The sequence below is a fragment of the Lutjanus erythropterus genome, chromosome 14, assembly GCF_056507025.1.
Source record: "Lutjanus erythropterus isolate fLutEry1 chromosome 14, fLutEry1.hap2, whole genome shotgun sequence".
NCBI classification, from domain to species: domain Eukaryota; kingdom Metazoa; phylum Chordata; class Actinopteri; order Lutjaniformes; family Lutjanidae; genus Lutjanus; species Lutjanus erythropterus.
Window position 1 is genome coordinate 35,137,897 of NC_139330.1, and position 23,675 is coordinate 35,161,571.

The 23,675-nt window shown below is 38.6% G+C and overlaps 1 protein-coding gene across 1 annotated transcript in view; it reads right to left on the bottom strand.

Annotated features, from left to right (window-relative positions):
- Window positions 1–752: 752 nt before the first annotated feature.
- Window positions 753–23,675, bottom strand: part of slc2a15a (solute carrier family 2 member 15a) — a 38,785-nt gene continuing 15,862 nt past the window's right edge. Inside the window, exons 3-12 of the mRNA XM_084736222.1 lie at window positions 23,436–23,596; window positions 21,779–21,903; window positions 19,748–19,893; window positions 18,214–18,346; window positions 16,676–16,863; window positions 7,192–7,302; window positions 6,347–6,448; window positions 5,701–5,776; window positions 2,245–2,372; window positions 753–1,357 (exon numbers count right to left, since the gene is read on the bottom strand). Coding sequence (XP_084592348.1) covers window positions 1,109–1,357; window positions 2,245–2,372; window positions 5,701–5,776; window positions 6,347–6,448; window positions 7,192–7,302; window positions 16,676–16,863; window positions 18,214–18,346; window positions 19,748–19,893; window positions 21,779–21,903; window positions 23,436–23,596 — 1,419 coding nt within the window. The 3' untranslated portion in view covers window positions 753–1,108. The remainder of the gene's footprint in view (window positions 1,358–2,244; window positions 2,373–5,700; window positions 5,777–6,346; window positions 6,449–7,191; window positions 7,303–16,675; window positions 16,864–18,213; window positions 18,347–19,747; window positions 19,894–21,778; window positions 21,904–23,435; window positions 23,597–23,675) is intronic.

The window sequence follows — 23,675 nt, forward strand, 5'->3', positions numbered from 1 at the left end:
GTCTATTTTCAGATCAACTGGATCAGTTCTAGAAACTACAGTTCTACCTTTTGCAAACATGCAATGTCCCATTAAACAGTTGTGATAATTGCACTTACAGTTTAGAGAGTGTTAAGACTGTTTCGAAAAATAAGACAAAAAGATTGAGATAATCTGTATTACCTCCACCAAGGAGATTATGTTTTAGGTGGCGTTTGCTTGTCTGTTTGTCTGTTTGTCCACAGGAATACAGAAAAACTACTGGCCTGATTTTCATGAAACTTAGTGGACGGGTGTAGCATGGGCCAAGGAAGAACCCATGAAATGTTGGAATGGGTCTGAATTGTAGGTTGGATTTTTTTTCATTTTTGTTAACATTGTGAGATAGTGAATTTGTCCTTGGCCTAGGTCTGCAACTGCCCTTCAGGTTACTGATGAAAACAACGGCTAGAACTACAAAAATAAAAGCCAAGTTGTTGGGAAGCAGAGTTTTCCCATACTTTTCTTGCACAGAGAGCTTGTTTTGATAGGTTATTAAAACATAATTCTGATTCATTACAATTTAGGTCTCATAGTCAGCAGTTTGTCCATCAGTCCTAACAGTTATGACAGTATTGTGCTCAGATCTGGGAACATAAATCTGTACAAACAAATTAACTAACAGTTCATTTTGATTATTGAAACCATGTTATTTGGATGTCAAACTGAAAATGAGAGCACCTTAAATGTTGATAATAATCCCTCATTGAGCATGAATACTCATACTCGTGTGTGTGTGTGTGTGTGTGTGTGTGTGTGTGTGTGTACAACAGTACAGTACATGTAGCAGGGATAGTTTTTTTAACAGGTTTGTTTCCAACTTGTCAGATGGTCCCAGATCTCAACTTATTGGCAAATACAATGTTATTAGTACTGATAAGAAGAACTGCCAAACCTGTGGAAGTGCGACCAAACTTAACTGGAACTTTCCTTTAATGATAACAGACTGAAGCAGTGTGATCCAAGTAAAAAGTTGCTGAGTGCAGCTGAGGTGGTGTTTGGTCAATGTGTGCACATCAGAACAGCAGAACGGAGCAGAGGAAGTACTGGATGGATGGTTTTTCAGTCCAAGTGAGAACCTGATGCTCAGTTAAGAAGAACAGCTGTCGAACTCCAATGAAGCATGTTCAACACCACCATATCCGTTCATCTTCTTCAGTTTCAGCTGGTCTGCGTGGATCAGGCCCTGGGTCTCCAGGACCGCCTCCTTCTTAGAGAACATCCGGCTGATCTCCATGAAGGTCTTGTTTTTGGTCTCTGGGATCACGGCGTAGACGTAGAAGGCCACGGATAGACAGATGCTGGCAAACACCAAGTAGCAGTATGACCCTGCTGACATCTGATGGTCAGATGCGGCAGGTGGACGGACGATCATTGGGAGGATGGAGAAATGAAGATGGAAAATTAAGATTACAACCAACTAACACCATGCTTGTTCTCTAGAACTCATATCAGTCTGCAAATAGTCATGACACAAGTAATGGAAGGGTGAAGAATTCCTCCTGTTCTAGGTTAACAGAGAGTGGACATGATGCAGCGTGAGGTTAGATCAACAACCAAACATCATGCCAACCTTTCTGATTTTCCCAGAAAATTCATGGCTTTCATTGCCTTCTTCCATTTTTTACCTCTACAGCTCTGAAAGTCTACCATTTTAACCTGGAAAACAAAACAATACAATACTAATTCTTCATAATGTATCTATGGCTTACGTCTGCTATGATTTGCAAAACTCACATGAGATTTGTACACATTGTTTGGGTTAAAATCATCACTCACGCAGGTCTGGGGTTTCCTTCTAGACACAACTATGAGTGGAGAGTACTAAGAGAAAGAAAGCAAATTTAAGACATCCTGGAAAAAAGCCAATTCAAAAAGTTTTAAAGGGAAAGAGCACTAATGCACCCTTAGAAAAAAATGTTAGATATCAATAAACATGTTGAGGTCCCATAATGTTTTCCAGGTGGTAAGTGTGAGTTATAGGTCATCTGCTGGTGTCTGTTTGCCTAAAAAATGTGTATGTATTTGTGTACATACTTCTCTGGTTTCCAATCCTCCCTATTTTTGAGGTCTCAAGGACGGCAAGTATGATCCAAGTTGTAATCATCAGTCATGGGAAATGCTCAATATATCCAACTTAAAGAGTCATAATATTAAAAAGCCTGATCATCCCTCATGTTGGTAACATTTAGGATAGAGAAAAACACCATAGTGTATAGTTTTCACCTGTAAGAAGGGGAAGACGAAGCCCACAGTGAAGTTGGACAGCCAGTTGAGTGATCCTCCTACGATATAGGCCGCTGGGCGGTGGGACTGTTTGAACAGCTCTGCTGTAATCAGGAAGGGAACCCCCGCTGGAACCAGATCGATGCAAAGGATATAAAGACATCAATACAAATCATACACATGCTGTTTGTGCTGAGTTCATTGAAAGAGGCATGTGAGTAATTTCGGTTTGGACTTTGATGAAGTGAGACTGTTTGTAAGAGACAGATTAAACAAGAACAGACACAGTGTGCTCAGCAGAGGCTGAGACATCCTAACTGTCCCTCGTACGGATGAAGCTCCAAAAACTCTTGATCCTACATTTGCCACAATGTAACTCATTACAGCCACATCTTTCAAAGTCAACACCTCCCATATGTTAGAAATGTATCGTCTCCCATGACAAACTGGGATAACCCTGCTGACATCACTATGACAACATCAAAGCTATTTTCCCATAGAAGTGCAGAAGTTATGATCCCTGTGTTTTCACATGCTGACTAGTATTCACTATGATGAGTAGTACTAAATACCTTTGAGGTACTGACAGAAATAACCCAAGACCAAGTCGCATTCAAACTTGTTCAGTCAAAAGATACATGCATTCAATCCTATTTGTACCCAGATCTAAAGAAAATTACTATTTGTTGGGTTTTGCATCACAGTCAAAATGTGACGTATGAATAGCCCACTACTGCAGCAGCCACAACAGGGTTGGTGGTTTTACAAAAAAAGGTATCAAATTAAGTACTCTATTGGTATCTGAATCACTTTAAGGACACTAGTATTTGTACTGGTTTCATAGTATTTAAAAAAAAATACCCAGGCCTAATATTGAGTAAACTGATCTTATGTGTAATCTCAATAGTCTTTTTAAATCTGCACAGTAACCAAATGAAAAAAAATCATATTTGTTATCATTTGTTATGCATCTATACATACAGTATGTATGTATTTATAATTATGCAACCTAGTATCACACCAAAGCGTGTAATAGATCCATCAGTCAACTCTGTTTTGCCTCAACAACGTGTGAATTGTCACTTTCATTCCTCTTTTAAGTTAGAAATAATACACAAAATCTGGTCAGACTTTCAAAATAAAGTTTGCTGAGAAACATTTCAGGTGACGATCAGAGTTTGAGAAGGTTTTAGCATCAAAGGTACTTGGTTAGGTTTAGGATACGATGATTTGGGTTGAAATTTAGAAGTGATTTTTGACAGTGATCTGACTTTTGAGAAGCAGTTAAAGAAAGTTGTGCAGTCTTGCTTCTTCCAACTCAGAAATGTATCTAAAATCAAATCATTTCTGTCTTGTGCTGATGTATAGACGGTAATTCATGCTTTTATTTAAAGATACTACAGTGAGTTTTTAACTGGTTATGAAACAGTCTCAATTTAAAACTGATGACTTCATATAACCTACACAAGTTAACAAGACCATCAGCGAGAGGATTGGCTCATTCTCTACAGTTACTCTTAACGTCTGCCACCGGGTCAGATGACTGTGTCTGGGTTTACATTTTGACTGGAGAAGTTACAGTTAGTGGTACGTTAGCCAGTTAAAAAGGAGCAGGAGATTTTATTTAGATAATTTTATTTTTGATGTTATATATTGCATTTATTATAGTGGAAACACTGGCACTTGTGTACAAAGTGACCTCCAAATCAACAAAACATAAAGGTTCTGTGTAGTAGCTTTAATTTCATTTAAACTATTGCAATGTGTTCTATACCTGCTGCAGTCAAAAATCAATCTCAAGTCTCCAGCTTGTTCAGAGTGCTGCAGCCTGAATTTTGACAGGCACTAAAAGAATTAAGTCACACCACTCCAGTCTTAGCACATCTGCACTGACATAGTGGATGGGCAGATCTATTACAGGCTTTGCTGTGAGACTGGGCTCAACTATAATACACATAGTTACACTATAAATTATAAATTACACCACAACAGAGCTTGTGCCTGTGGTCATATTCTGTACAGGTTGATAGTATTAGTTGTGGAATGTTAATTAAACATTATTTTATGTCTCTGCAGCACTTATCAAAAATGCCTTTTTGTAAGATTGAACATCATGTTGCCTCATATGAGGAACTGTTCTTGAGCCATGTGATGGTAGAAGAAGAGTTTTCATACTTTAATTTTAAGCAGTACATTTTGTTTCCACAAATCCTTTTATAAAAAGAAAGTAAAGGAGATGACTCCTAACAAGATATATCTGGGCAGGCATGCAAGATTTTCCTTATATGTAAAATATTATTTATGCTCATGATTTGATTATTTATGTTCATTCATCATCTTTCTCACCAATAATAAAAGGCTAATTAGAGATAAAACAGAATGAGCCGATTGGCTGAGAGCCAGGCCAGCATGTGGACGGGAGGGTCATATATCAAAGAATGCATATTACTAATATTTTATTATTATAGTCTATCATTAAACCTGCATTATTTGTCTCTCTTATACATAGAACATGGGTTTGTCACAACATGCATAATTGCAGAGAGAAAAATAAATAGGCATATTTATCACTTAATGTAAGATGGTGTGGAGAGCAGAGGCAGGTTAAAAAAATAACACAACATCACTTACATTTTTAAGTTTAGAGTGATATGGCTATTTAAAATTGTAAATATTGTTAATCAACTATCAAGATTTTACTATATGAAGCTTAATGGCTTGAAATGGTCTAAGTGTGACAATCTTAGACCCTTCAAAATGTTACAGTCTGACCTGCAGAGGGAGCCATTTAATAAGAGAAAGAACCTCTACAGACTAACCAAGTCAGTACTGTTTATCACCTGGACAGTGGACAGGTCAAACAGAAAGATAAAAATAAAACCATCCCTTGTCATTTGCAGATTACTTACACATATATCCTCTCTTCTGTCTTGTGGTATCTTTTCATGCAGTTAGTATTGGTTCTATTTGCCTACATTTGAAGGTGTCTGTCTCAGACATGTCTGCCTCAACTACAATATAATGAAGAACAACTGAAATAACTTATTTACATTTGAAAAGGCAGAATCAGTGTCCTGATTACTTTGGATCTTCCACAGACACACATTGTGGAGAGTCTATGTTGGAGCTAAAATGATATGACAATTAATTGATTACTGAATTCACAGGAAATTAAAGTTTAACAATGTCTTGTTTACAGTATGGGAGGATATAAGTAGTGTGTAGTCCAAACCTCAACATTGTTAAGAATAAATTAAAATGAGTAAAGTAATTAATTTACCAGCACTTGGCAGATAAAAGGTTAATGTTAGACATTGTGTGTAGAAATACAGGCGATTCCTGTGCTGCACAGCTTGAATTAGGTCTTCATCAGCACAAGGAGTGAACAAGAAAATATGTTGTTTTTTTCTACTTTGTCTGATCCATTCATTTAACATACAGTATAGAGGTACTTGCCTGGACCGATACAGAAGCCAGCGATGATGCCGACCACACAGCAGACACTGATGTAGCGCATGAACGATAAGTGAGTCTGCAGGGAGAAGAAACAGCACAACATGAAGATGAGTCAGTCTGATCACATTTAGTTATTTTCTCTGATCGGAATCAGTGCAAGCTGGGACAATACATCTTTTTCACAACAGATGTATTGATATGAAATAGTATGATAAGCACAGGTGTTACCAATGATACTAATTAAGGTCCTGTTCCATTTAGTGTAGCAGAGCCTTCCCAGTGAGCCAACATGCACAAAAGCAGCACCCAGACTCTGTTTCACCCGAATGGAACGGGACCTTAATTAGCATCACTGACTCGTGCTTACACTATTTCATTTTGAAAAGTTAATGTTTTAAGTATGAAAAAGTCATCACACACAGCTGTGAGGGCAGCAGAATGTTCTTGTTAACCAGAAATGTAATGGGTGCAAATGACCATATGTCATTTTTTCAGATTCAGAGTCATGATGCCACTTTGGATTGCTGAGATGACAGCTTACTTGCTGTCTCTTTTGCCATTTACTCACATCTCCCTGTACTGGAAAGGTGTGGATTACAAGACTTCAAGAGAACACACACACACACACACACACACACACACACACCTGCCAAATGAGGGCTAATGTGATTCCAGCGCTGCAGATGCCCATCACAGTAAAACCCCCGATCATGAGAGGCCTCCTGCCCAGCTTCTCTATGGTAAAACACTGCAGGAGGAGACACACAGCTCATGTCAGACACTGTTACATTAATACACACTACAGATGCAAGAACATGCACCTCAGTGAGCTTTAATGTATCTGGTTTGACTCATTCTTAGGCAAATAAACTTTTTTGCTTTCTTACTGAGAGTGAAACGAGAAGACAGATATTAATCTCATGTCTCTGTGTTAAAGGTGCAGTGTGTCAGATTTATTGGGGGGATTAATTAGCAGAATGTAGCATAAAGGGAACATGTAAGTATGTTTTCATTAGTGTAAAATCATGGACAAAGATTTGGTTTTTCATGTTTTTGTGAATTTTGCTGCCACCATATAGGTTCTCCACCATGCTTGGAAAGGTGAGGTATTTGCAATCTGCAAGCCCACCACTAGATGCCACTAAATCCCACAGACTGGTCCTTTAAATACAGAGCTGTCATTTTTACATTTTTGTTTGTGTATGCATAAAAAATAGATAGTGTGTATTAATTTGTGAGCTTAAGAGGTGTTAGTAGGTGTATTTTTATACCTTGGATACAACCAGGCGAGCAGTTTCCATCTGCTCCCAGTCTTTAAGCTAAGCTAAGATAACCATGTCCTGACTCAAGCTCTGTAACACACAGACATGAGGTTGATATCCATCTTGTTGTCTTATTTCATCTCAATCAATCAATTATAAACAACAATAATAAAAAAAAATAACATCATCAGCCACAGTTCAATTCCAGTTTACTAATTTGCAACTTTACCCCAATAAGTCCAGCGATGATCTCTATGATCCCTGTTCCTGCTGTGGTGTACTGGATCTCTGGTGCTGGGATCCCTGCGTTCTCAAAGATGTTATTGGTGTAAAACCAGATCTGTGAGAGAAAAGATTAAAAGTCATCACGAATTATCAGTGAGGTCAAACCCAATCAATCGGTCTTGATGATGAGAATACAAACATTAATTTGATAGGCAACTTTTTTGGTCTGTCTGCCATGTTATGATGTCATGACATGTTGGGGACTATTACCTAACTTTGTAGCTTCTGTGGCCTCAAAGAATACATGATTCTATCCCATCACTTCCTCCCACTGTACAAAAATGAAGCCAAAATATCCTGCGTATGAACACTGACATCTTGTTCTGGTGACGTCATTTGAAACCTGCACAGCAGTGATCAGCGTTGGAGCTGCGCTTTCAAGGTCCTGCCCATTTAGCTATCTGACTCAAACACGAGCAGAGCTCAGCTGTCAATCATGATGTGAAACACCCTTTTTATAGCATCAGATAACTAATTAAAACCAAACTGATCATAAAAACAAACTGCTGAACATGGATCCTCATGATAAGAACTAACTTAAATGGCAGAAACCATATGAGAAAAAGATTAGTAGATGTTTATGATCGCTGCTGCAGCCAGCCACTAGGGGGTGATCCAGATGTTTAACTTTCACTTTCGGGGAGCTGTCATATCATCCATCTTTATGTTCATGACGCACTGACAGTTTGTTAATCCTGTGGACTTTCCCTCAGAAGAAACTTGTTTTTTTTTGTTTTTTTTTTGTTTTTTTTCAATTTAATTATTTTAAAGTTTAATTTAATAAAAATGTGCTGTATTACTTGTAAATTGCTGACAATCTTGGAGTGAAATAACTGCATTGTAAATATTATCCCAATAATCATCCACAGATACAGTAAATGTTTTGTTTGCAGGGGAACCACAAACAGTCTCTATCACATCATATTGTTCACTGCAGAAGGAACAGATACCTGCTGCCTCTTTAATCTCCATGGCCAGCATTGATGCTGAAATTGGGATAAAAAATTTTTTTTGGTGTGATCATGTCAGCTAGTTGAAAAATGTGGACTATAAGGAAACAGAATGGGAAAGAAAAGGAAAGAGGTTTGCGTGATTTCAGAGAGGTTAACCAAAAGGTTACCACAGTATTACAGGAGAAAGCTGCTCTGAGCTGTTGACCTACTCTGAAGCTGGCTGAACAAGATTGCAGTGTGCTGCTGGATTGGCATCGTCCTACGCACATGGACAACCAGATACAAACCCACAGTACTCGAGGAAATAAAACCTCAGTGCCTCAGTTTGTCAACCCGCCCACCTCTATTTTAAGTTTAAGTGAGTTTAACAGATAAAACATGAGACAAAATGCACATGTGAGTTTTCAACCTTCTGCAAACATCAAGTGACATCCTAATCATCCAGGTGGCGAGCAATGATGTCAGCCACACCATGTGTTTTTTGATATGACTGTTGGGGGGATGAACATCAGACATGCTCCAGATCAGAAACATACCAACTTTAATCTCTGGCCACCACCCAAGGAAGTTACATTTAAGGATTGAAATAATCAGTTGAATTTAAATGTAATTATAACATCTTTCAATTATTCTTTTCTTTGTCATAATTACTATGGCTATCAGAGTATGCTGCCTAACAGCAAATGTAGATATGGGTTGTAATAAACTGCTTGTAAAACCAAAAAAAAAACAAAAACAAAAAAAAACCTCATCAAGCCTCTGCAGAGGCCTGATAACATATTCATAACAAATTTCTAAACTTGCTCAAAAAATCACAACTTTAAACAATGACAAAAATGTGTTTAAAAGCCTTCAAAATCTTCTGGGTCCTTCTAAATCTTCTAAAAATAACAATACCTTTGATATAAATGAAAATGTTGGCTCTTTAAAGTTGTGTCCAAGATTTCCATCAACTCTTTCAGATTTTTTCTTTTTACAAAAACATGATTTAATCAGGCATACAAAGGGTTAGCTATACTCTTTGAACCCCTGTCTCATTTCTTGGTTTAAAAAGGCGGGAATACTGCTCAAGCACTAGTAAACTTTAATTCATTGATAAAATATTGCTATCAGATGTGTCTCAACCATAACACATATACTCTGTATTTCTTCTAAATCAAAGCTAAATAAGAATTATGGTTTAAAAATGTGTATTTTGATTAACATTAACAGAACTCTGAGGAATTTTAAAAAGTAAAATAGCTGTTCACTATGACTATGTTGTGAAATGAAAAAAAAAAAGACTTTTTGACACAAAAACATTTGTCAGCTCCATAAGACTTGAGCCACACTGCATATGACATAGCTACAGTTTAACACAGGACATAACTAACTAGTCACAAGTCACCTTTTGGCTGAAAAGCAGCAGTAAAACATTTCTCCCCATAACGTGACATATGCCTCGAAGAAGAAAACACAATGGTGTAAAAAATAAATGAGGAGGGAGGCAGACATTTAGGACTTGCGGGCTGCACAGGTGGTACAACATCACCACAGAGAGACTGCACACATTTACTCACATTCAATTCTATTCAATTTGAGGCTTTAGGGGGAGCAGGACAGGACAGGAGGTGTATTAACTGGAGACAGCAGACGGTGATGATGGTTAGAGGACCAGGTAGACATGTACACACACACACACACACACACACACACACACACACACACACACACACACACACACACACACAGAGTCCTGCAGTGTGCCAGGAACTGTGCCAAGGCTCGCCAACTGTCACATGCACTTACGACTAAATATCACCTCAAGCATCTGCCACATCACAGTAACCATTACTATCATCATCATCATCATCATCATCATCATCATCATCACCACATCAGTGTACTCAGGAACATCATCGACACAATCATAATTATTGTTTGTCACTGTCATCAGTGTTAATAATATCATCTCCACCACAGTCATTATCAACATGAGGGATGAATGTCAGCAGCATCATCATGAACTATAACCACCACAATCACTGTCGTCTTCGTCATCATCACCATCATTACTGTACTCACTATCATCATTGTTGTTGTTGTCATTAACAAACACAGTAAACAATCTTCATCACCATCACAATCTCTGTTAACACTGTCGTCATGGTCACCGAAATCACCTTCATCCTCATGATCATTCAATTACTGCAATTATTATGATGATAAATAGATATTATCATCCTCAATCTCTTAATTAGTTGTTTTCCTCACCAACATCATTTTCATCACCATCATGGTCATCACATCACCATCACCACTTTTTCTCCTCCACATCATCATCATCACCATCATTATCATCATCATAATGACCATCTTCATCATCGTGATCATCACCATTATTAACATCATCATCATCATCATCATCATAATCCTGCATCATCATTATGGCCATCATCACCACCCTGACCATCATTGTCATCGTCAGCTTCATCACTGTGATCATCATCATCTTTATCATCATGACCATCAACATCAGCATCATCATCATCACCATCCTGACCATCATCTTCATCATCATGATCGTCACCATCATCATCATTCGATTGTAATCATCATGATTATAATCATCGTCATCAACATCATCATAATCATCATCATCATCATCATCATCATAGTTGTCATTGTCAGGTACAGTAATCATCTTACTGGTCACCTCTGTTATGACCATCCTCATTATTATGGTCACCAATATCACCTTCATCCTCATCACTGTCATCATCATCATTGATTGATTCATTTTCATTTTCATGATTTCGTTAAACTGTCATACATCATCCTTCCCACTGTAGTACTGCTGCTTTCATCATTATCACATCACAGTAACCCTCCTCATCCTCAGTGCTGCTCTCAGTATGTGCATGTTTCAGCACTGCTCCACTTTGTTTAGGTAGAGCTAATTAGCAGCTAAAAATACAGCCTGGAGAAGGGTGTGCTAATGAGTTCAGCCCCGGTGCTTACAGTGTGCACTTTCTGGCCCGGCCGCCCCGGTAATCATTTGAATAATTAATGAATCTCCGGGGCAACATTCAGGGGGAGAATTTGGCTAATCGTATCGGTAGAAAAATGATGACATCGGCTTTTGGCTTTATTCACGAGACCACGCGAGGCTTATAAAACAATGAGGGATCATTTAGGCTCATTTTCATCTCAGTGTCTTTGTCTAATAAGCTAGATCAATCAGATGAGGGAGCTGTAGGAACAGGGGGAGTGGTTGAGATGGAGATAAAAAAATTTAGTGAGGGGGATAAAGACAAAACCAACTCAAACCATCTGATGCGGTTTCATCAGGAGTTTGTGCCAGTTTGTGCTGCTTGTCACTGTAGCCTAAAGACTCAATTTACCAGACACCATTTGGCAGCCGACAGCTGATGGTAAGCAAGCAAGGGGGGGTAGAGACAAAACTTGTTTGTTGATATGGTTTTAAAGCAAACACCTGCTCAACCTTGCAATTCCCTCTGGGAGATAACATGACTTTATATAACTGAGGTGTTTTGGCCCCATTGTCAAGGTTCAAGGTTCATTTTTTTAACCTTTCTACAACACAGAGGTGCACCACAAAATTCAAGATGTAGCTCCATTATACTACACAGGCAACAAGCAGCAGTCTCACAGCCTGAGGGAAGAAGTTACTCTTTAGTCTGGAAGTACAGCAGTGGATACTTCTGTATGTCTTGCCAGATGGCAGCAGGGTGAAGAGACTGTGGTTGGGGTAGATGTTGTCTTTTAGTATCTTTTGGAATCTTCACTAATCAGACATATGAATTGTGTACAATAGTACTTGTGTTGTATGTTTTATGTAAATGTATCTTTGTTCTGGAGGCATGTGTGATACACTATGGCAGCCATTCCAAAACTTAAGAATGCCGAGGAAAATCGGAGAATTTTCTGTGGTCCACCCAGACCTTTAATCAGAACTTGGATCAACACACAAGACTAAGAACCTATAGATTTCATATTTCATAAACAGAACAATTAACTTATGTGAACATGGGCACATAGCAAGGTAGTGATAATTGATCCCCATACATTTAACAATCTGTAAACTTGTATATTGTTCCATTTGAACTCTTACAATGATGAGTTAGTCTTGAACTATGATTCTGCCACTGTCAAGATATAAGACATTCTGGTGTTAATATGAGGGGTCACCCAATATTGTGTAAAGCCAGATAAAATAGGTCACGTAAATGAAAAACCACACTTAGGTTGAATCCCACAGCTTTGTTTTATTAGTTCTGGTTACATTTTTTGAATGTTACTATTTAATGCTATATATTTTATAGTAATTTTATAGTAACAAAACTGAAAATTAAAACTTTTTGTTTTATGGGTTAGGCACGGGCCACCTGCAGTACCTTCATGGCCCACCAGGGGGCTGCAGCCAACACTTTGGGCATCACTGCTGTATGGAAACAAATTTGTCTTTTAAAATTTATCTATGAAATCTGTGAGTCCTTGACTGTTTGAAACCTTGTCAGCACGGTAACAAAATATTAAACATCTTTAAAAATCACTTAGAGCCTGACTGATATATGGATTGATTGATACATCGAGACGATATTTGTGGATCACAGCTATTGGTTTTGGCTTATACAGTATCTCACAAAAGTAGGTACACCCCTCACATTTCTGCAAATATTTAATTATATCTTTTCATGGGACAACACAGAACAAATGACACTTTGATACAATGTAAAGTAGTCAGTGTACAGCTTGTATAACAGTGTAAATTTACTGTCCCCTCAAAATAACTCAATAAAATAACTGACATCACAGAGCTGGTGGATGTTAGAGACCTTGCACTCCTCCACCTTCTGTTTGAGGATTTCCCACAGATGCTCAATAGGGTTTAGGTCTGGAGACATGCTTGGCCAGTCCATCACCTTTACACTCAGCTTCTTTAGCAAGGCAGTGATTGTCTTGGAGGTGTGTTTAGGGTTGTTATCTTGTTGGAATACTGGCATGTGGCCCAGTTTCTGAAGGGAGTGAATCATACTCTGCTTCAGTATGTCACAGTACATGTTGGCATTCATGGTTCCCTCAATGAACTGTAGCTCCCCAGTGCTGGCAGCAGTCATGCAGCCTCCAACCATGATACTCTCACCACCATGCTTGACTGTAGGCAAGACACACTTGTCTTTGTACTCCTCACACTGGGTGTTGGCAATCTTCTTATAGCCTTGGCCATCTTTATGTAGAGCAACAATTCTTTTTTTCAGATCCCCAGAGAGTTCTTTGCCATGAGGTGCCATGTTGAACTTCCAGTGACCAGTATGAGAGAGTGAGAGCGATAACACCAAATTTAACAGACCTGCTCCCAATTCACACCTGAGACCCTGTAACACTAACGAGTCACATGATACTGGGGAGGGAAAATGGCTAATTGGGCCCAATTTGGACATTTTCACCTAGGGGTGTACTCACTTTTGTTGCCAGTGGTTTAGACATTAATGGCTCTGTGTTGAGTTATTTTGAGGGTACAGTAAATTTACACTGTTATACAAGCTGTACACTGACTACTTCACATTGTATCACAGTATCATTTCTTCAGTGTTGTCCCATGAAAAGATATAATGAAATATTTGCAGAAATATGAGGGGTGTACTCACTTTTGTGAGATACTGTATACTGTCCAATATGTGCTAATATGAAAACATTCTAATTTTAACAGAATGTAATGCAGATTGTGTTTATTTGTTAGCCTTATAGACTGTAGTTTAGATATATTTTATCTTTAAGTTAGTATAGTATAATATAATGTTAGTATAAAAGTATAATAATATTTGGCTCTATTTGTGTGTGTGTGTGTGTGTGTGTGTGTGTGTGTGTGCGTGTTTTATTTATTTGTAACTATTAAAAATATGAAAGTTTACTGTTTCAGTGCTGTGATATTATTATTGACAATAACGTTTATTGTTATCCTGCCTCCATTACATATCTTTATCACCACTATATTCAGCATAAAGAATACTGGCCAATATATCGATATCAGGATTTTTTTACCCTCTAACATTAACATCATCACTCCCACAAATCCAATAGCTGTCTGACCCTAATATCAGTTAACATCCTTAAATTGCCAACATTCCTGAACTTGTTCAGGACTTCTAAAGAAACTTGAGGACTCGGGACTGGTTGGTCTTATTTGGGATTTGTCTTGGACTGATCAGTCTTCACTTAAGATTTCATAGACACTTGTAGCTTGCTAAACAATGACTTTGTCCTGCCTCTAACAGATGGATGGTTTGAGGAGCGGAGCAGCCATCCCACTGAGTCACATTGCTGGTCACATAGTTCTCAAAACACGCTGTCACTTATCTGGCATCTGTTCAGCCTGCTGTAATGAAATTACCTGCTAAAAATACTCTAGACATTGTTTAGTCAAATATTTTCTATGGATCAAATATTGTGTGTCATGTGAAAGAGGTCGCTCATAGTGACAAACCGACCGATAATTATCCCCGACTCTGCAGGTCTCCTCAGCTCTACAGAGGTTTTTAGCCTATTTTAGCCTATTTTTATTTTTTTTGGTTTTTTCTGGCCAACAAATTACACACAAAGACAAGCAGCTGTTCTGTTTTCAGTGAGAAAGAAGCACTGCATGCCCGGCACCACACACCAGACAAACAGCAACTATCTGGTGAACATATGGAGCACAGAGTGCTGCAGGGATGACTTATTTTTGTGAGCCAACAAAAAGCCAAACAAAAGGCAAAGGGATTTTTCCACTGGATTTTGGATTCATGCAGAAAATTAACTCTGTGGTAAACAAAAGTTTATGATACTCACATATTTTGTTCACACAATCTTCACAAATGATCACCACATCTATGATTTTTGAAGCATGAATCCAATTGGCAGAAGTAAGTGTGGGTATTAAAACAATAGCAAAATCTATTGGCGATAGACATGTCATCACTAACAACAAGAAGATGGTTTAATAAAATGTCCGATAGTTTTAAATCTTAATAGCTGAAAAGTCTTAAAGTTTTAAGTCTTAAATGCACTAAATTCAAACCCTCCATGAAAGCACATGACATATACACCCCAGCTCATAGACAGCCTATCATATCCCATAATAACGCAGCATGCTACGAGTGACATACCAACAGCCAATCATTTAACAGACAGAGTTATTTTTATGTTTTAGGACACTATCCTGCAGCACTCTATTTAGCAGGTAAAGAGTCAGATATTTCCCCTCAGCAGTTGGTAGAGACCAAACCAGAGTTAAAAGACAGTGAATAGTGGACATAAACACATTTAAATTAATGCTGATGTTACTTTGTGTGTAACTGTTTGCTAACAACATAGCCATAATAACTTAATAAGTTCAGATGTGTCATATGTAAAATGTTGTGCTTTTCTCAGCTTTAATGTCATTATCATTTTATAATATTTCATACATCTTACATTTGCTATTTTATCTAATTATTTCAATGTACAAACAATTCTGTGCCCACTGACCCTCTTGCGACTGAAACATTGCTTGATGGGTGCGTGGACATTTAATTAGAGTTTGTCGAATGAACTCCTTGGGAGAGCACCTTAAACTCTGTTTAAAATGTTGAACATTTTACTAAATACTAGTGATAGTGTAAGAGATTTATTTTTGTGAAGATTTATTTTGTAGATTACCTTATTTTTCTCAGGTTCATTATTTAGAATTTACATATTTTAATTGATGGTAACTGAATACTGTATACAGTATACATATTGTATTGATTTCGATCTGGAACTACATAATACGGTGCACCTTGCCTATAATGGTAGTGATGATTAAGACTGGTGGAGTGATACGATTTAACAAGTGATGAGCCACTATTGTTGATAGTATTCAGTTCTCCTACGATTGATTTGGACATTAAAGTAACTGAAGTTACACAGAAGAAGCTGTCCCTATGCGCTTGCTTTACCCACATCCCTGAACTTTTGTAATTGTATAGCTCAGGGCTTAACAATAAGCCTTGCCTGGGGCTAGTAAAATACCATGTCGGGCAAGTAAAACTGGCAACTCAGTTGCCTGACCCGGCAAGTGGTAAAAAAAGAGATAAACTATTAAATGATTTTGATAATCAATCAATCAATTAAGTAATTTTTCATACATAAATAGCAGAAAATTCTGTTTTCAGCCTCTTAAATATGAAGAATTCCTGATTTCCTTCATTTCTTATCATATTAAAGAAATATCTCTGACATTTCATAGACATTGCAGCCCAAGATTAAGTCACTGTTGTTATTTAATAACTACTAATAAATAAAACAATGTGAATAGGGGCAAGGAAAAAGTGTATTTGGGCAAGTAGATTTCTGACCCACTTGTTGAGCCCTGTAGTTAAGGTTAAGAGAAACCTGCCTTACAATATTATCAAAAAAGACATGCTGACCCCCTCTTCTTCTATGTACATTAGTGTGTTGTTAAAGAGTCCTTACAGCATCGATGCCAGACAGCTGCATGCCGATGTTGATGACCACCACGCTGAGCACCTGCCGGCGGACTGAGTCATCCAGCAGCAGGTTCCATACCGACAGGGTCTCCACTGACGACAGGGAGCGCTGCTCCTCCTGCATCTCTTCAATCTCAGCCTGGATGTTACACTTGGCTCTGTACCACTTCAGGGCTGAGAGACAGGACAGGAAGCAGCGAGGTTATAGCACATCATGGAAACATACAAGACATCTGAAGCATAAATCATTACTGGTACAGTAGCTGGTGCATTTGAGGAGATTTAAATTTTATGCTTGGGAAGTCAGACAAGTCAACTAGCCAACCAAGACAACAGTAGTGTGGTTATAGAATTTGTCCTTGCTAAGTATGGTGACATCAGTCAGTCAGAGAGTCAGTCCACCAGCAGAGGTGGGGACTTAAGTAGGACTTAACTCACAAATTTGGGGACTTGCTTGACTAACATTGATAAAAAGATTCAACTTGACTTTGACTTGGCATTTATGACTCATGACTTAACTTGAAGCAGATGACTTGACAGGACTTGAAATATTACATAATGAAATATTTGCATTTTTCTCTGAGAACTTCTGTTTTCTTTTTCAAACATGATTGGGTAATTTCTAGTGCAATGTAGCCTATGCAAACCTGGCAACCTGGTAGGACACAGCAGACAGCAGAGGCCAGGAGAAACATCATGGAGGGAGCTTGTCCAAAAATAATTGTATTTAAGGATGACAATAGTATGCAGAGTCTGTGCTCAAAAATAAGTGACACAACCACCTCAACATCAACTTCATCCATCAATACGAAAGCCTCACACACAGATTCATGAATGTTTTTTTATGAGCTAACTTACTGGCTGGTCAAACATTAGCTAGGAAGCAAACATTAAGTCTCAGCTACATTCAAATTATAGACTTCAAATTGATTGTCTTTTTCATTGATGATATGTCTTCTCAATAAAATCCCAAACTATACAGGCACTAACTTGAAACTGGGGTAAGTCATCAGAATTTGGTATGACTTGACATTTGACTTGCTTGACTTACAGCAGGGACTCGACTTGACTTGCTTGATTCCCACCACAGTAACTTGGGACTTACTTGAGACTTGAGGCTGAAGACTTGTGCATGTGTAACTTACTTCCACCTCTGTCCACCTGTCATCAGCGGCTTTTAATTTGTGGTATGCCACAAGGATTAATTCTTGGTCCCATGTTATTCTTTTTCTATGCTCTGCATATAATTTGTCACACTGATATCTCTGATCATTCCATGAGTATTGACACAACTATATCTCACTTTAAATAGTAATTATTCCTGTGAAGCTGCCACAATGCAATAAAAGCATGCATGTCTCCAAAATATATTACAACTAAACTGTGACTAAACAGAAATTCTTTATCTATTAGGCCAGTTATGCACAATTACCCTGATGCAACTGGCCTATTTTCCCAACATGTTAAACCCAGTATTCTCCTCTTCCTGTAAAGGATGATGTGCAGCAGTGCCACAACACTGACCTGTGATGGTTGCGTGGACGTTGTGCTTTTCAATCAGCAGGTACCTGGGGCTCTCTGGGAACCATGGCAACAGCATCAACTGGATAAAGGTGGGTACCACCACCACTGAAAGAAAAAGGGGCCAATGCTCCTCCTGTAACAGTTACAACATGTCTCATCAGGTCAAAGGATGGCACTGATGACATATTTAGAAGCACAGTGTATAAAGATGGATGATGCATCCCCACTTCCTCCGACTGTATAGAAATGAAGCCAAAATTATGTTGCCTTGGTGATGTCCCCTTCCCCAATACTGAGTCTGATGCCCCTGTACCTGACCAACTTTAACATGAGCAGAACTCAGCTGTTAATAATGACGTGAACCTCCCTACTATAGCATCAAATAACTAATTAAAACTGATGAGAAAAATTAATACTTGAACAATCAGCAGTTTAACAGCTACAGGTAATGCTTCAATTTCCAGGTTCCATAATTTCATGGCAAATAGGTGGTAATTACCGTGTAATATATGTGAGATTTCTTAGAAATTACCTACAGATTTCATGGTTAATTATGTGATAAGTAGCAAATACCATTTCCATGTAGAAGGTGGAATTACCCAGTAATGTGTTTGAAATAGCTCACACATCACCCCCAGATTTCATGGTAAAGTATATGATAATTCAGAAGTGTTTTTTTATGCAAGTAGGTGGTAATTCCCATTTCACACATTTGAACTTTCTTTGAAACAGATTCCAAATTTAATATGTTACTTGGTAATTAGCACCCACTACATGAAAACGGTACTTGTAAAGGAACACGTAATTAATTTCTAAGAAATTTCAAATATATTACTTGGTAATTACCACCGATTTACCATGAAATTATGGGACCTGGAAATTTAAGAGTTACCAAACTACCTAAAATAACAGAAAAAATCTTTGGGAGAAATTTATTTGATGAGTACTTGCTGGTTTTAGTTTGTGTAGCTTGGTGTCTCTTCTGCTGACATGGAGGGGGTGAGGTTTATGACCTGCACTACAGGTGATTTATACAATCAATAATTAGAATACATATCATAATAATACCAATGTAATGCAATTTTATTAAAAAAGAATCAGAATGTTATATGATGGATATACTGTATTGTGGTTGATGAAATTTATTGTGCAGTTAAAGACTACACTAGTTTGTCTACGGGAAGCACATTATGTGAATAAATACTAATGTATGGTGGCCACCTCAGGACATTCCAGGTCACACTTGGGTCAACTTTAATTGTCCAAATGCCAGGATTTTTAGCACACATTTAACATAAACTGTGCATCAGTACTGTTCTTTGGTCACCACGTCCTTGTCTTTTGCATTAATAGTTGATGTTTAAATGACAAAAATATACACAAAATTCCAAGTTGCAAATAATAGAGATGTGTGAGGACCTTGTGAGCTGATTTAGAGCCAAACTGTTGCTCCACACAGTAACCACACAGTCACATGAATTTTGCTACAATCCTCTGAACACCCTGGCCGTTGTTAGAAAGTGCTGTTGACTACCTTTCCTAGAAGCTCGTGCAGGCCGAGGATTTGGGCAGCGAACACTCCGGTGCCAATAAATATACTCGGCACAAGACCCAGGAAGCCTCGCAGGTTCTTTGGTGCTATCTCACCCAGGTACATTGGTACGACACTCAGAGAGATGCCTGCAGAAACAAAAGCAAAGGGGAAGATCTATGTAACAGTGCACTGATTTACTCTGATAAAATGGTATAATTCATCTGTATGTGAACAATCAAACAAAACAAGATGCCTGAAATTAATTCTGAAACAACCAGGGCAGAACATTTCACATTTTCACTCTGTGCACTCTGACATGAAATGCATGTTTTAAATTTAAGTTATTAAGTTAAAGAATATAACATGGCACCAGCCCATCCAACTGGCTGAGTTGCTGAGCTGTTTTAGTGCTAAATGGTTAGTCAGTTAACTCCATAGTTGTTCATCAGAAGATTAATTGCCAATGATTTTGTTAATCAATTAATAACATTTTCATCTATTCAGCAACAATGTCAAATCTTTGCTGGTCTCATCATTCCTAAATGTGAGGATTTGCTACTTGTTAATGAAATATCTTTGGCTTTTAAACTGTAGGTTGGACAAAACAAGTCATTTGAAGAACACATGACATGAGCTCTTGGAAATGTCATTGTTTTCATTTATCTGACATTTTTTAGACTAAGTGATAAATCAAAAGAATAATGCAGATGAATTGATTAAGTGCTCAGTGTCACTGCTTAACTCTGTGTCCCTTTCTTTCATGCCATAATTTCCTCCTCAACTACCAATCTCTCTCTAGTCTTTTGTCTGCACTTGACAATGGTATGTTTTAGTACAACATCCACTGTCCACATCACTTAGTGTTCATCATATGACGTAGGACATACGGAATACAGTACAGACAGAAGTACAGTCAGATTAACATTAACCAGAGTATGAGAGAATGTGATCAAATTCCTGTTTCTATGGAGGGTTTGTATGCATGAAGAAGAGTGCATTTACATGTGCATGAGTATCCTGGTTTTGATCATATTCAGGATATGATGTTCACATGGGACATGAAAAACCTTGTTATTCATATGCTTGTATGTATGATTACAACACTATCCAGGTTTCTGATCTGTGGGTAGTTATGTGATACCAGACAATCACAGATCTTGCAGCATACTGATTGTTGATTTCTAAATACAAAACGGTTGATTGAATGGCTGCTAACAAGCCCAGACTCTTTTTTCTCCCTCTCCTCAGTAGTGAGAACACAACTTAGCCATGTCACTGCTCCAATGTGAGGGGCATCCCTTTGGATTAGTTTTTGTTTCCAACCACTTTTAGCAACAAAAACTGAGAGTTTGTCCTCAGTCTCTACTGAATTAAGCTTTTAGAGACTGGTGTGTAAGTATAGCGGGCACCTGCACTTACTTTCTTGAGTTCTTGCTGTCTCCACCACTCTGTTCTGTGTGCCCAGAAACCAGGATAAGGTGCTTACATGCCACAGTTCAGGAGACCTCCACTTAACATTTCCACATTTCCACACCAAGATATGATGTTTGCATGCACAAATCATAACCAGGACGCTCGTAACCAATTGTACCCAGGTGCATGTACACACACTCCATGTTTCTTCAGATTGACACAATATGATTGCCATATTTTTTATTGGAAACGGTGAATTTTATCTGTAATCATGTGATTCCTGGCACCATAGTTAATGTGCTGCTATAAAAGCCTCCAGTCTTTCCAGCAGATGTTGAACCTGCTGCAGGGATTTGGCCATAAGACCTTTAGTGAGGTCAACACTGGCATTGGGTGATACGGTTTGGCTCACAGTCAGAGGTCCAGTTCATCCCAAAGGTGCTGGATGAGGTTGAGGTCAGTCAAGTTCTCTCACAACAAACTGGGAAAAGTATTTCTTCATGGAACACTGGAGTCTGCCTGCATTTGGTCGGTTAGTTTACATGCCCTGCTCCACTGTATGCAGCAGTATATGTGTGCAGCACAGTGTGCAGTGGATGCAGAGGTGAGTGTGTTTACCTGAGTGAATTCCTGTGATAAAGCGACCAAAGATGACCATCTCAGGTGAATTACAAATCCTGCTGAAGCCCATGAGTGAGCCAGCAATAAACACCAGCACTGATGTCTTTACCACTGTGCCTTTCCTGTAGAAACACATACACACACACACACACACACACACACACACACACACACACAGACAGCAGACATTATGAATCTACATAAAAGCATATGATGCAGAGGTTTATGAAACAGTGAGGACAGCAGCAGTATATGACCCTCCTCTGATATACACACAGTCATAATGATAGACATGTGTGCCTGTGTAAGTCCTGATTAACCATAAAACGCTAACACAGCTCACAAGGTTGGTCATAAGCTGTGATTAGCCATAAAACACTGCTGTGTGGAGAAACTGATCTGCCTGTAAATGGGATTATAAATTGCTGGCTTTTCATTTGCATTTAAATGTCCACTAAAATTCCATGAAATGGTGGAGATGGATGGAGCTTTGAGCTGATTCGAACTGAATATAAAAGAACTTTCCTCTGCACTTTGAGGACTAGTTCACTTCTGAAGGGCAGAGGGGACGAGACGACGCTGGTGCACTCTGAAGGACGACGGGGCACCAGGGGAGGGGGGGGGGTGTTATCTGTAGCTTGGAATACACAGGACAGAGGCATGATTGATAGAAGGCCCTGATCTAGTGCTTTTTGTGCCAGTGTTTAAGTGTGTTTGTGTGTTTCTGTAACTGGATTCCTTATTTCCTCATCTTACATCATGCCACTTAATTTTATTTCACTTAAGTATATGATACATTACATATCTGACCATGTTTACTTTATATGATTTTCAGAAAAGAATATTGTATGTTCTTTGCTGTGACTGTGTATAAGCAGTGTGTGTGTGTGTGTGTGTGTGTGTGTGTGTGTGTGTGTGTGTGTGTGTGTGTGTGTGTTCAGGTGTTCAGGTTGGTGGCAGCACCAGATGCCGCTGAGTGTCTCTCAGGCTGCTATTGCCAACTGGCCACTCTCCACTCACCTGGTTGGACGGTCTTGGGGGGTTATTGGGTGAGGTAGGTGTCAGGACGGAGCAGAAACACTTTCCAAATACAACTCACTCATTCTTGAGAATTGGGACAAACCTGTACTTTGAGGGGGTTTTGATTTTTACTCTTTAATTATGCTGGAAAATATATTTTAAAAGATTAATTAAGCCCCCTATTAAACCTTGTAACGGGCCAACATGTCTGCTTTAATTTTTTTAATTTATAAACTTGCTCTGTGCCAGAAAACAGCCCTGTCCCAGACAGAATTCACAAATTCAAACAATTTGAAAATGTATTAAAGGCCTTCAGAATCTAAAACTAACAAAATCTGCTGAACATAGGTATAGAAATATGCTATTATGATCATCTTTCTCTTAAAATTAGGAAAATGTTGGCTGATGCTATCATACCTTTATTTCACTAACTAAGTGTGAGGTGGGAAGGGCTGAACTTTTTTGGCACTTGAAGTGGGGCATGCCAAAAAAAATAAAAATATTGACCTATAAGGATAACCAGTGTTTGGAGTATATCACAGCCTTAAAACTGCTACTACTACGTTTTAAAGTTTGCGAATGATTGCGTTCATGGTTAAAATAACCCAACACTGACTGCTGACGAATGCCTCACCTGCCGAATCGAGTGACCAGCATGCCCACGATGAGGGAGCCCAGCAGACCTCCAATAGCGAAGACAGACACAGTGAGAGAGTACATGAGGGTCAGGGTCTCCCCGCTGAGTCCTGTTCCATTACGACTCAGCACTGTCTTGTTGTAGAAGTCCTTAATGTACTGAGAGGACAGTAGAAACAGAATGGTCAGAGGAGGAACTGGCAGTGAAAATACAATAATTACAGCTATACCAAAGCTT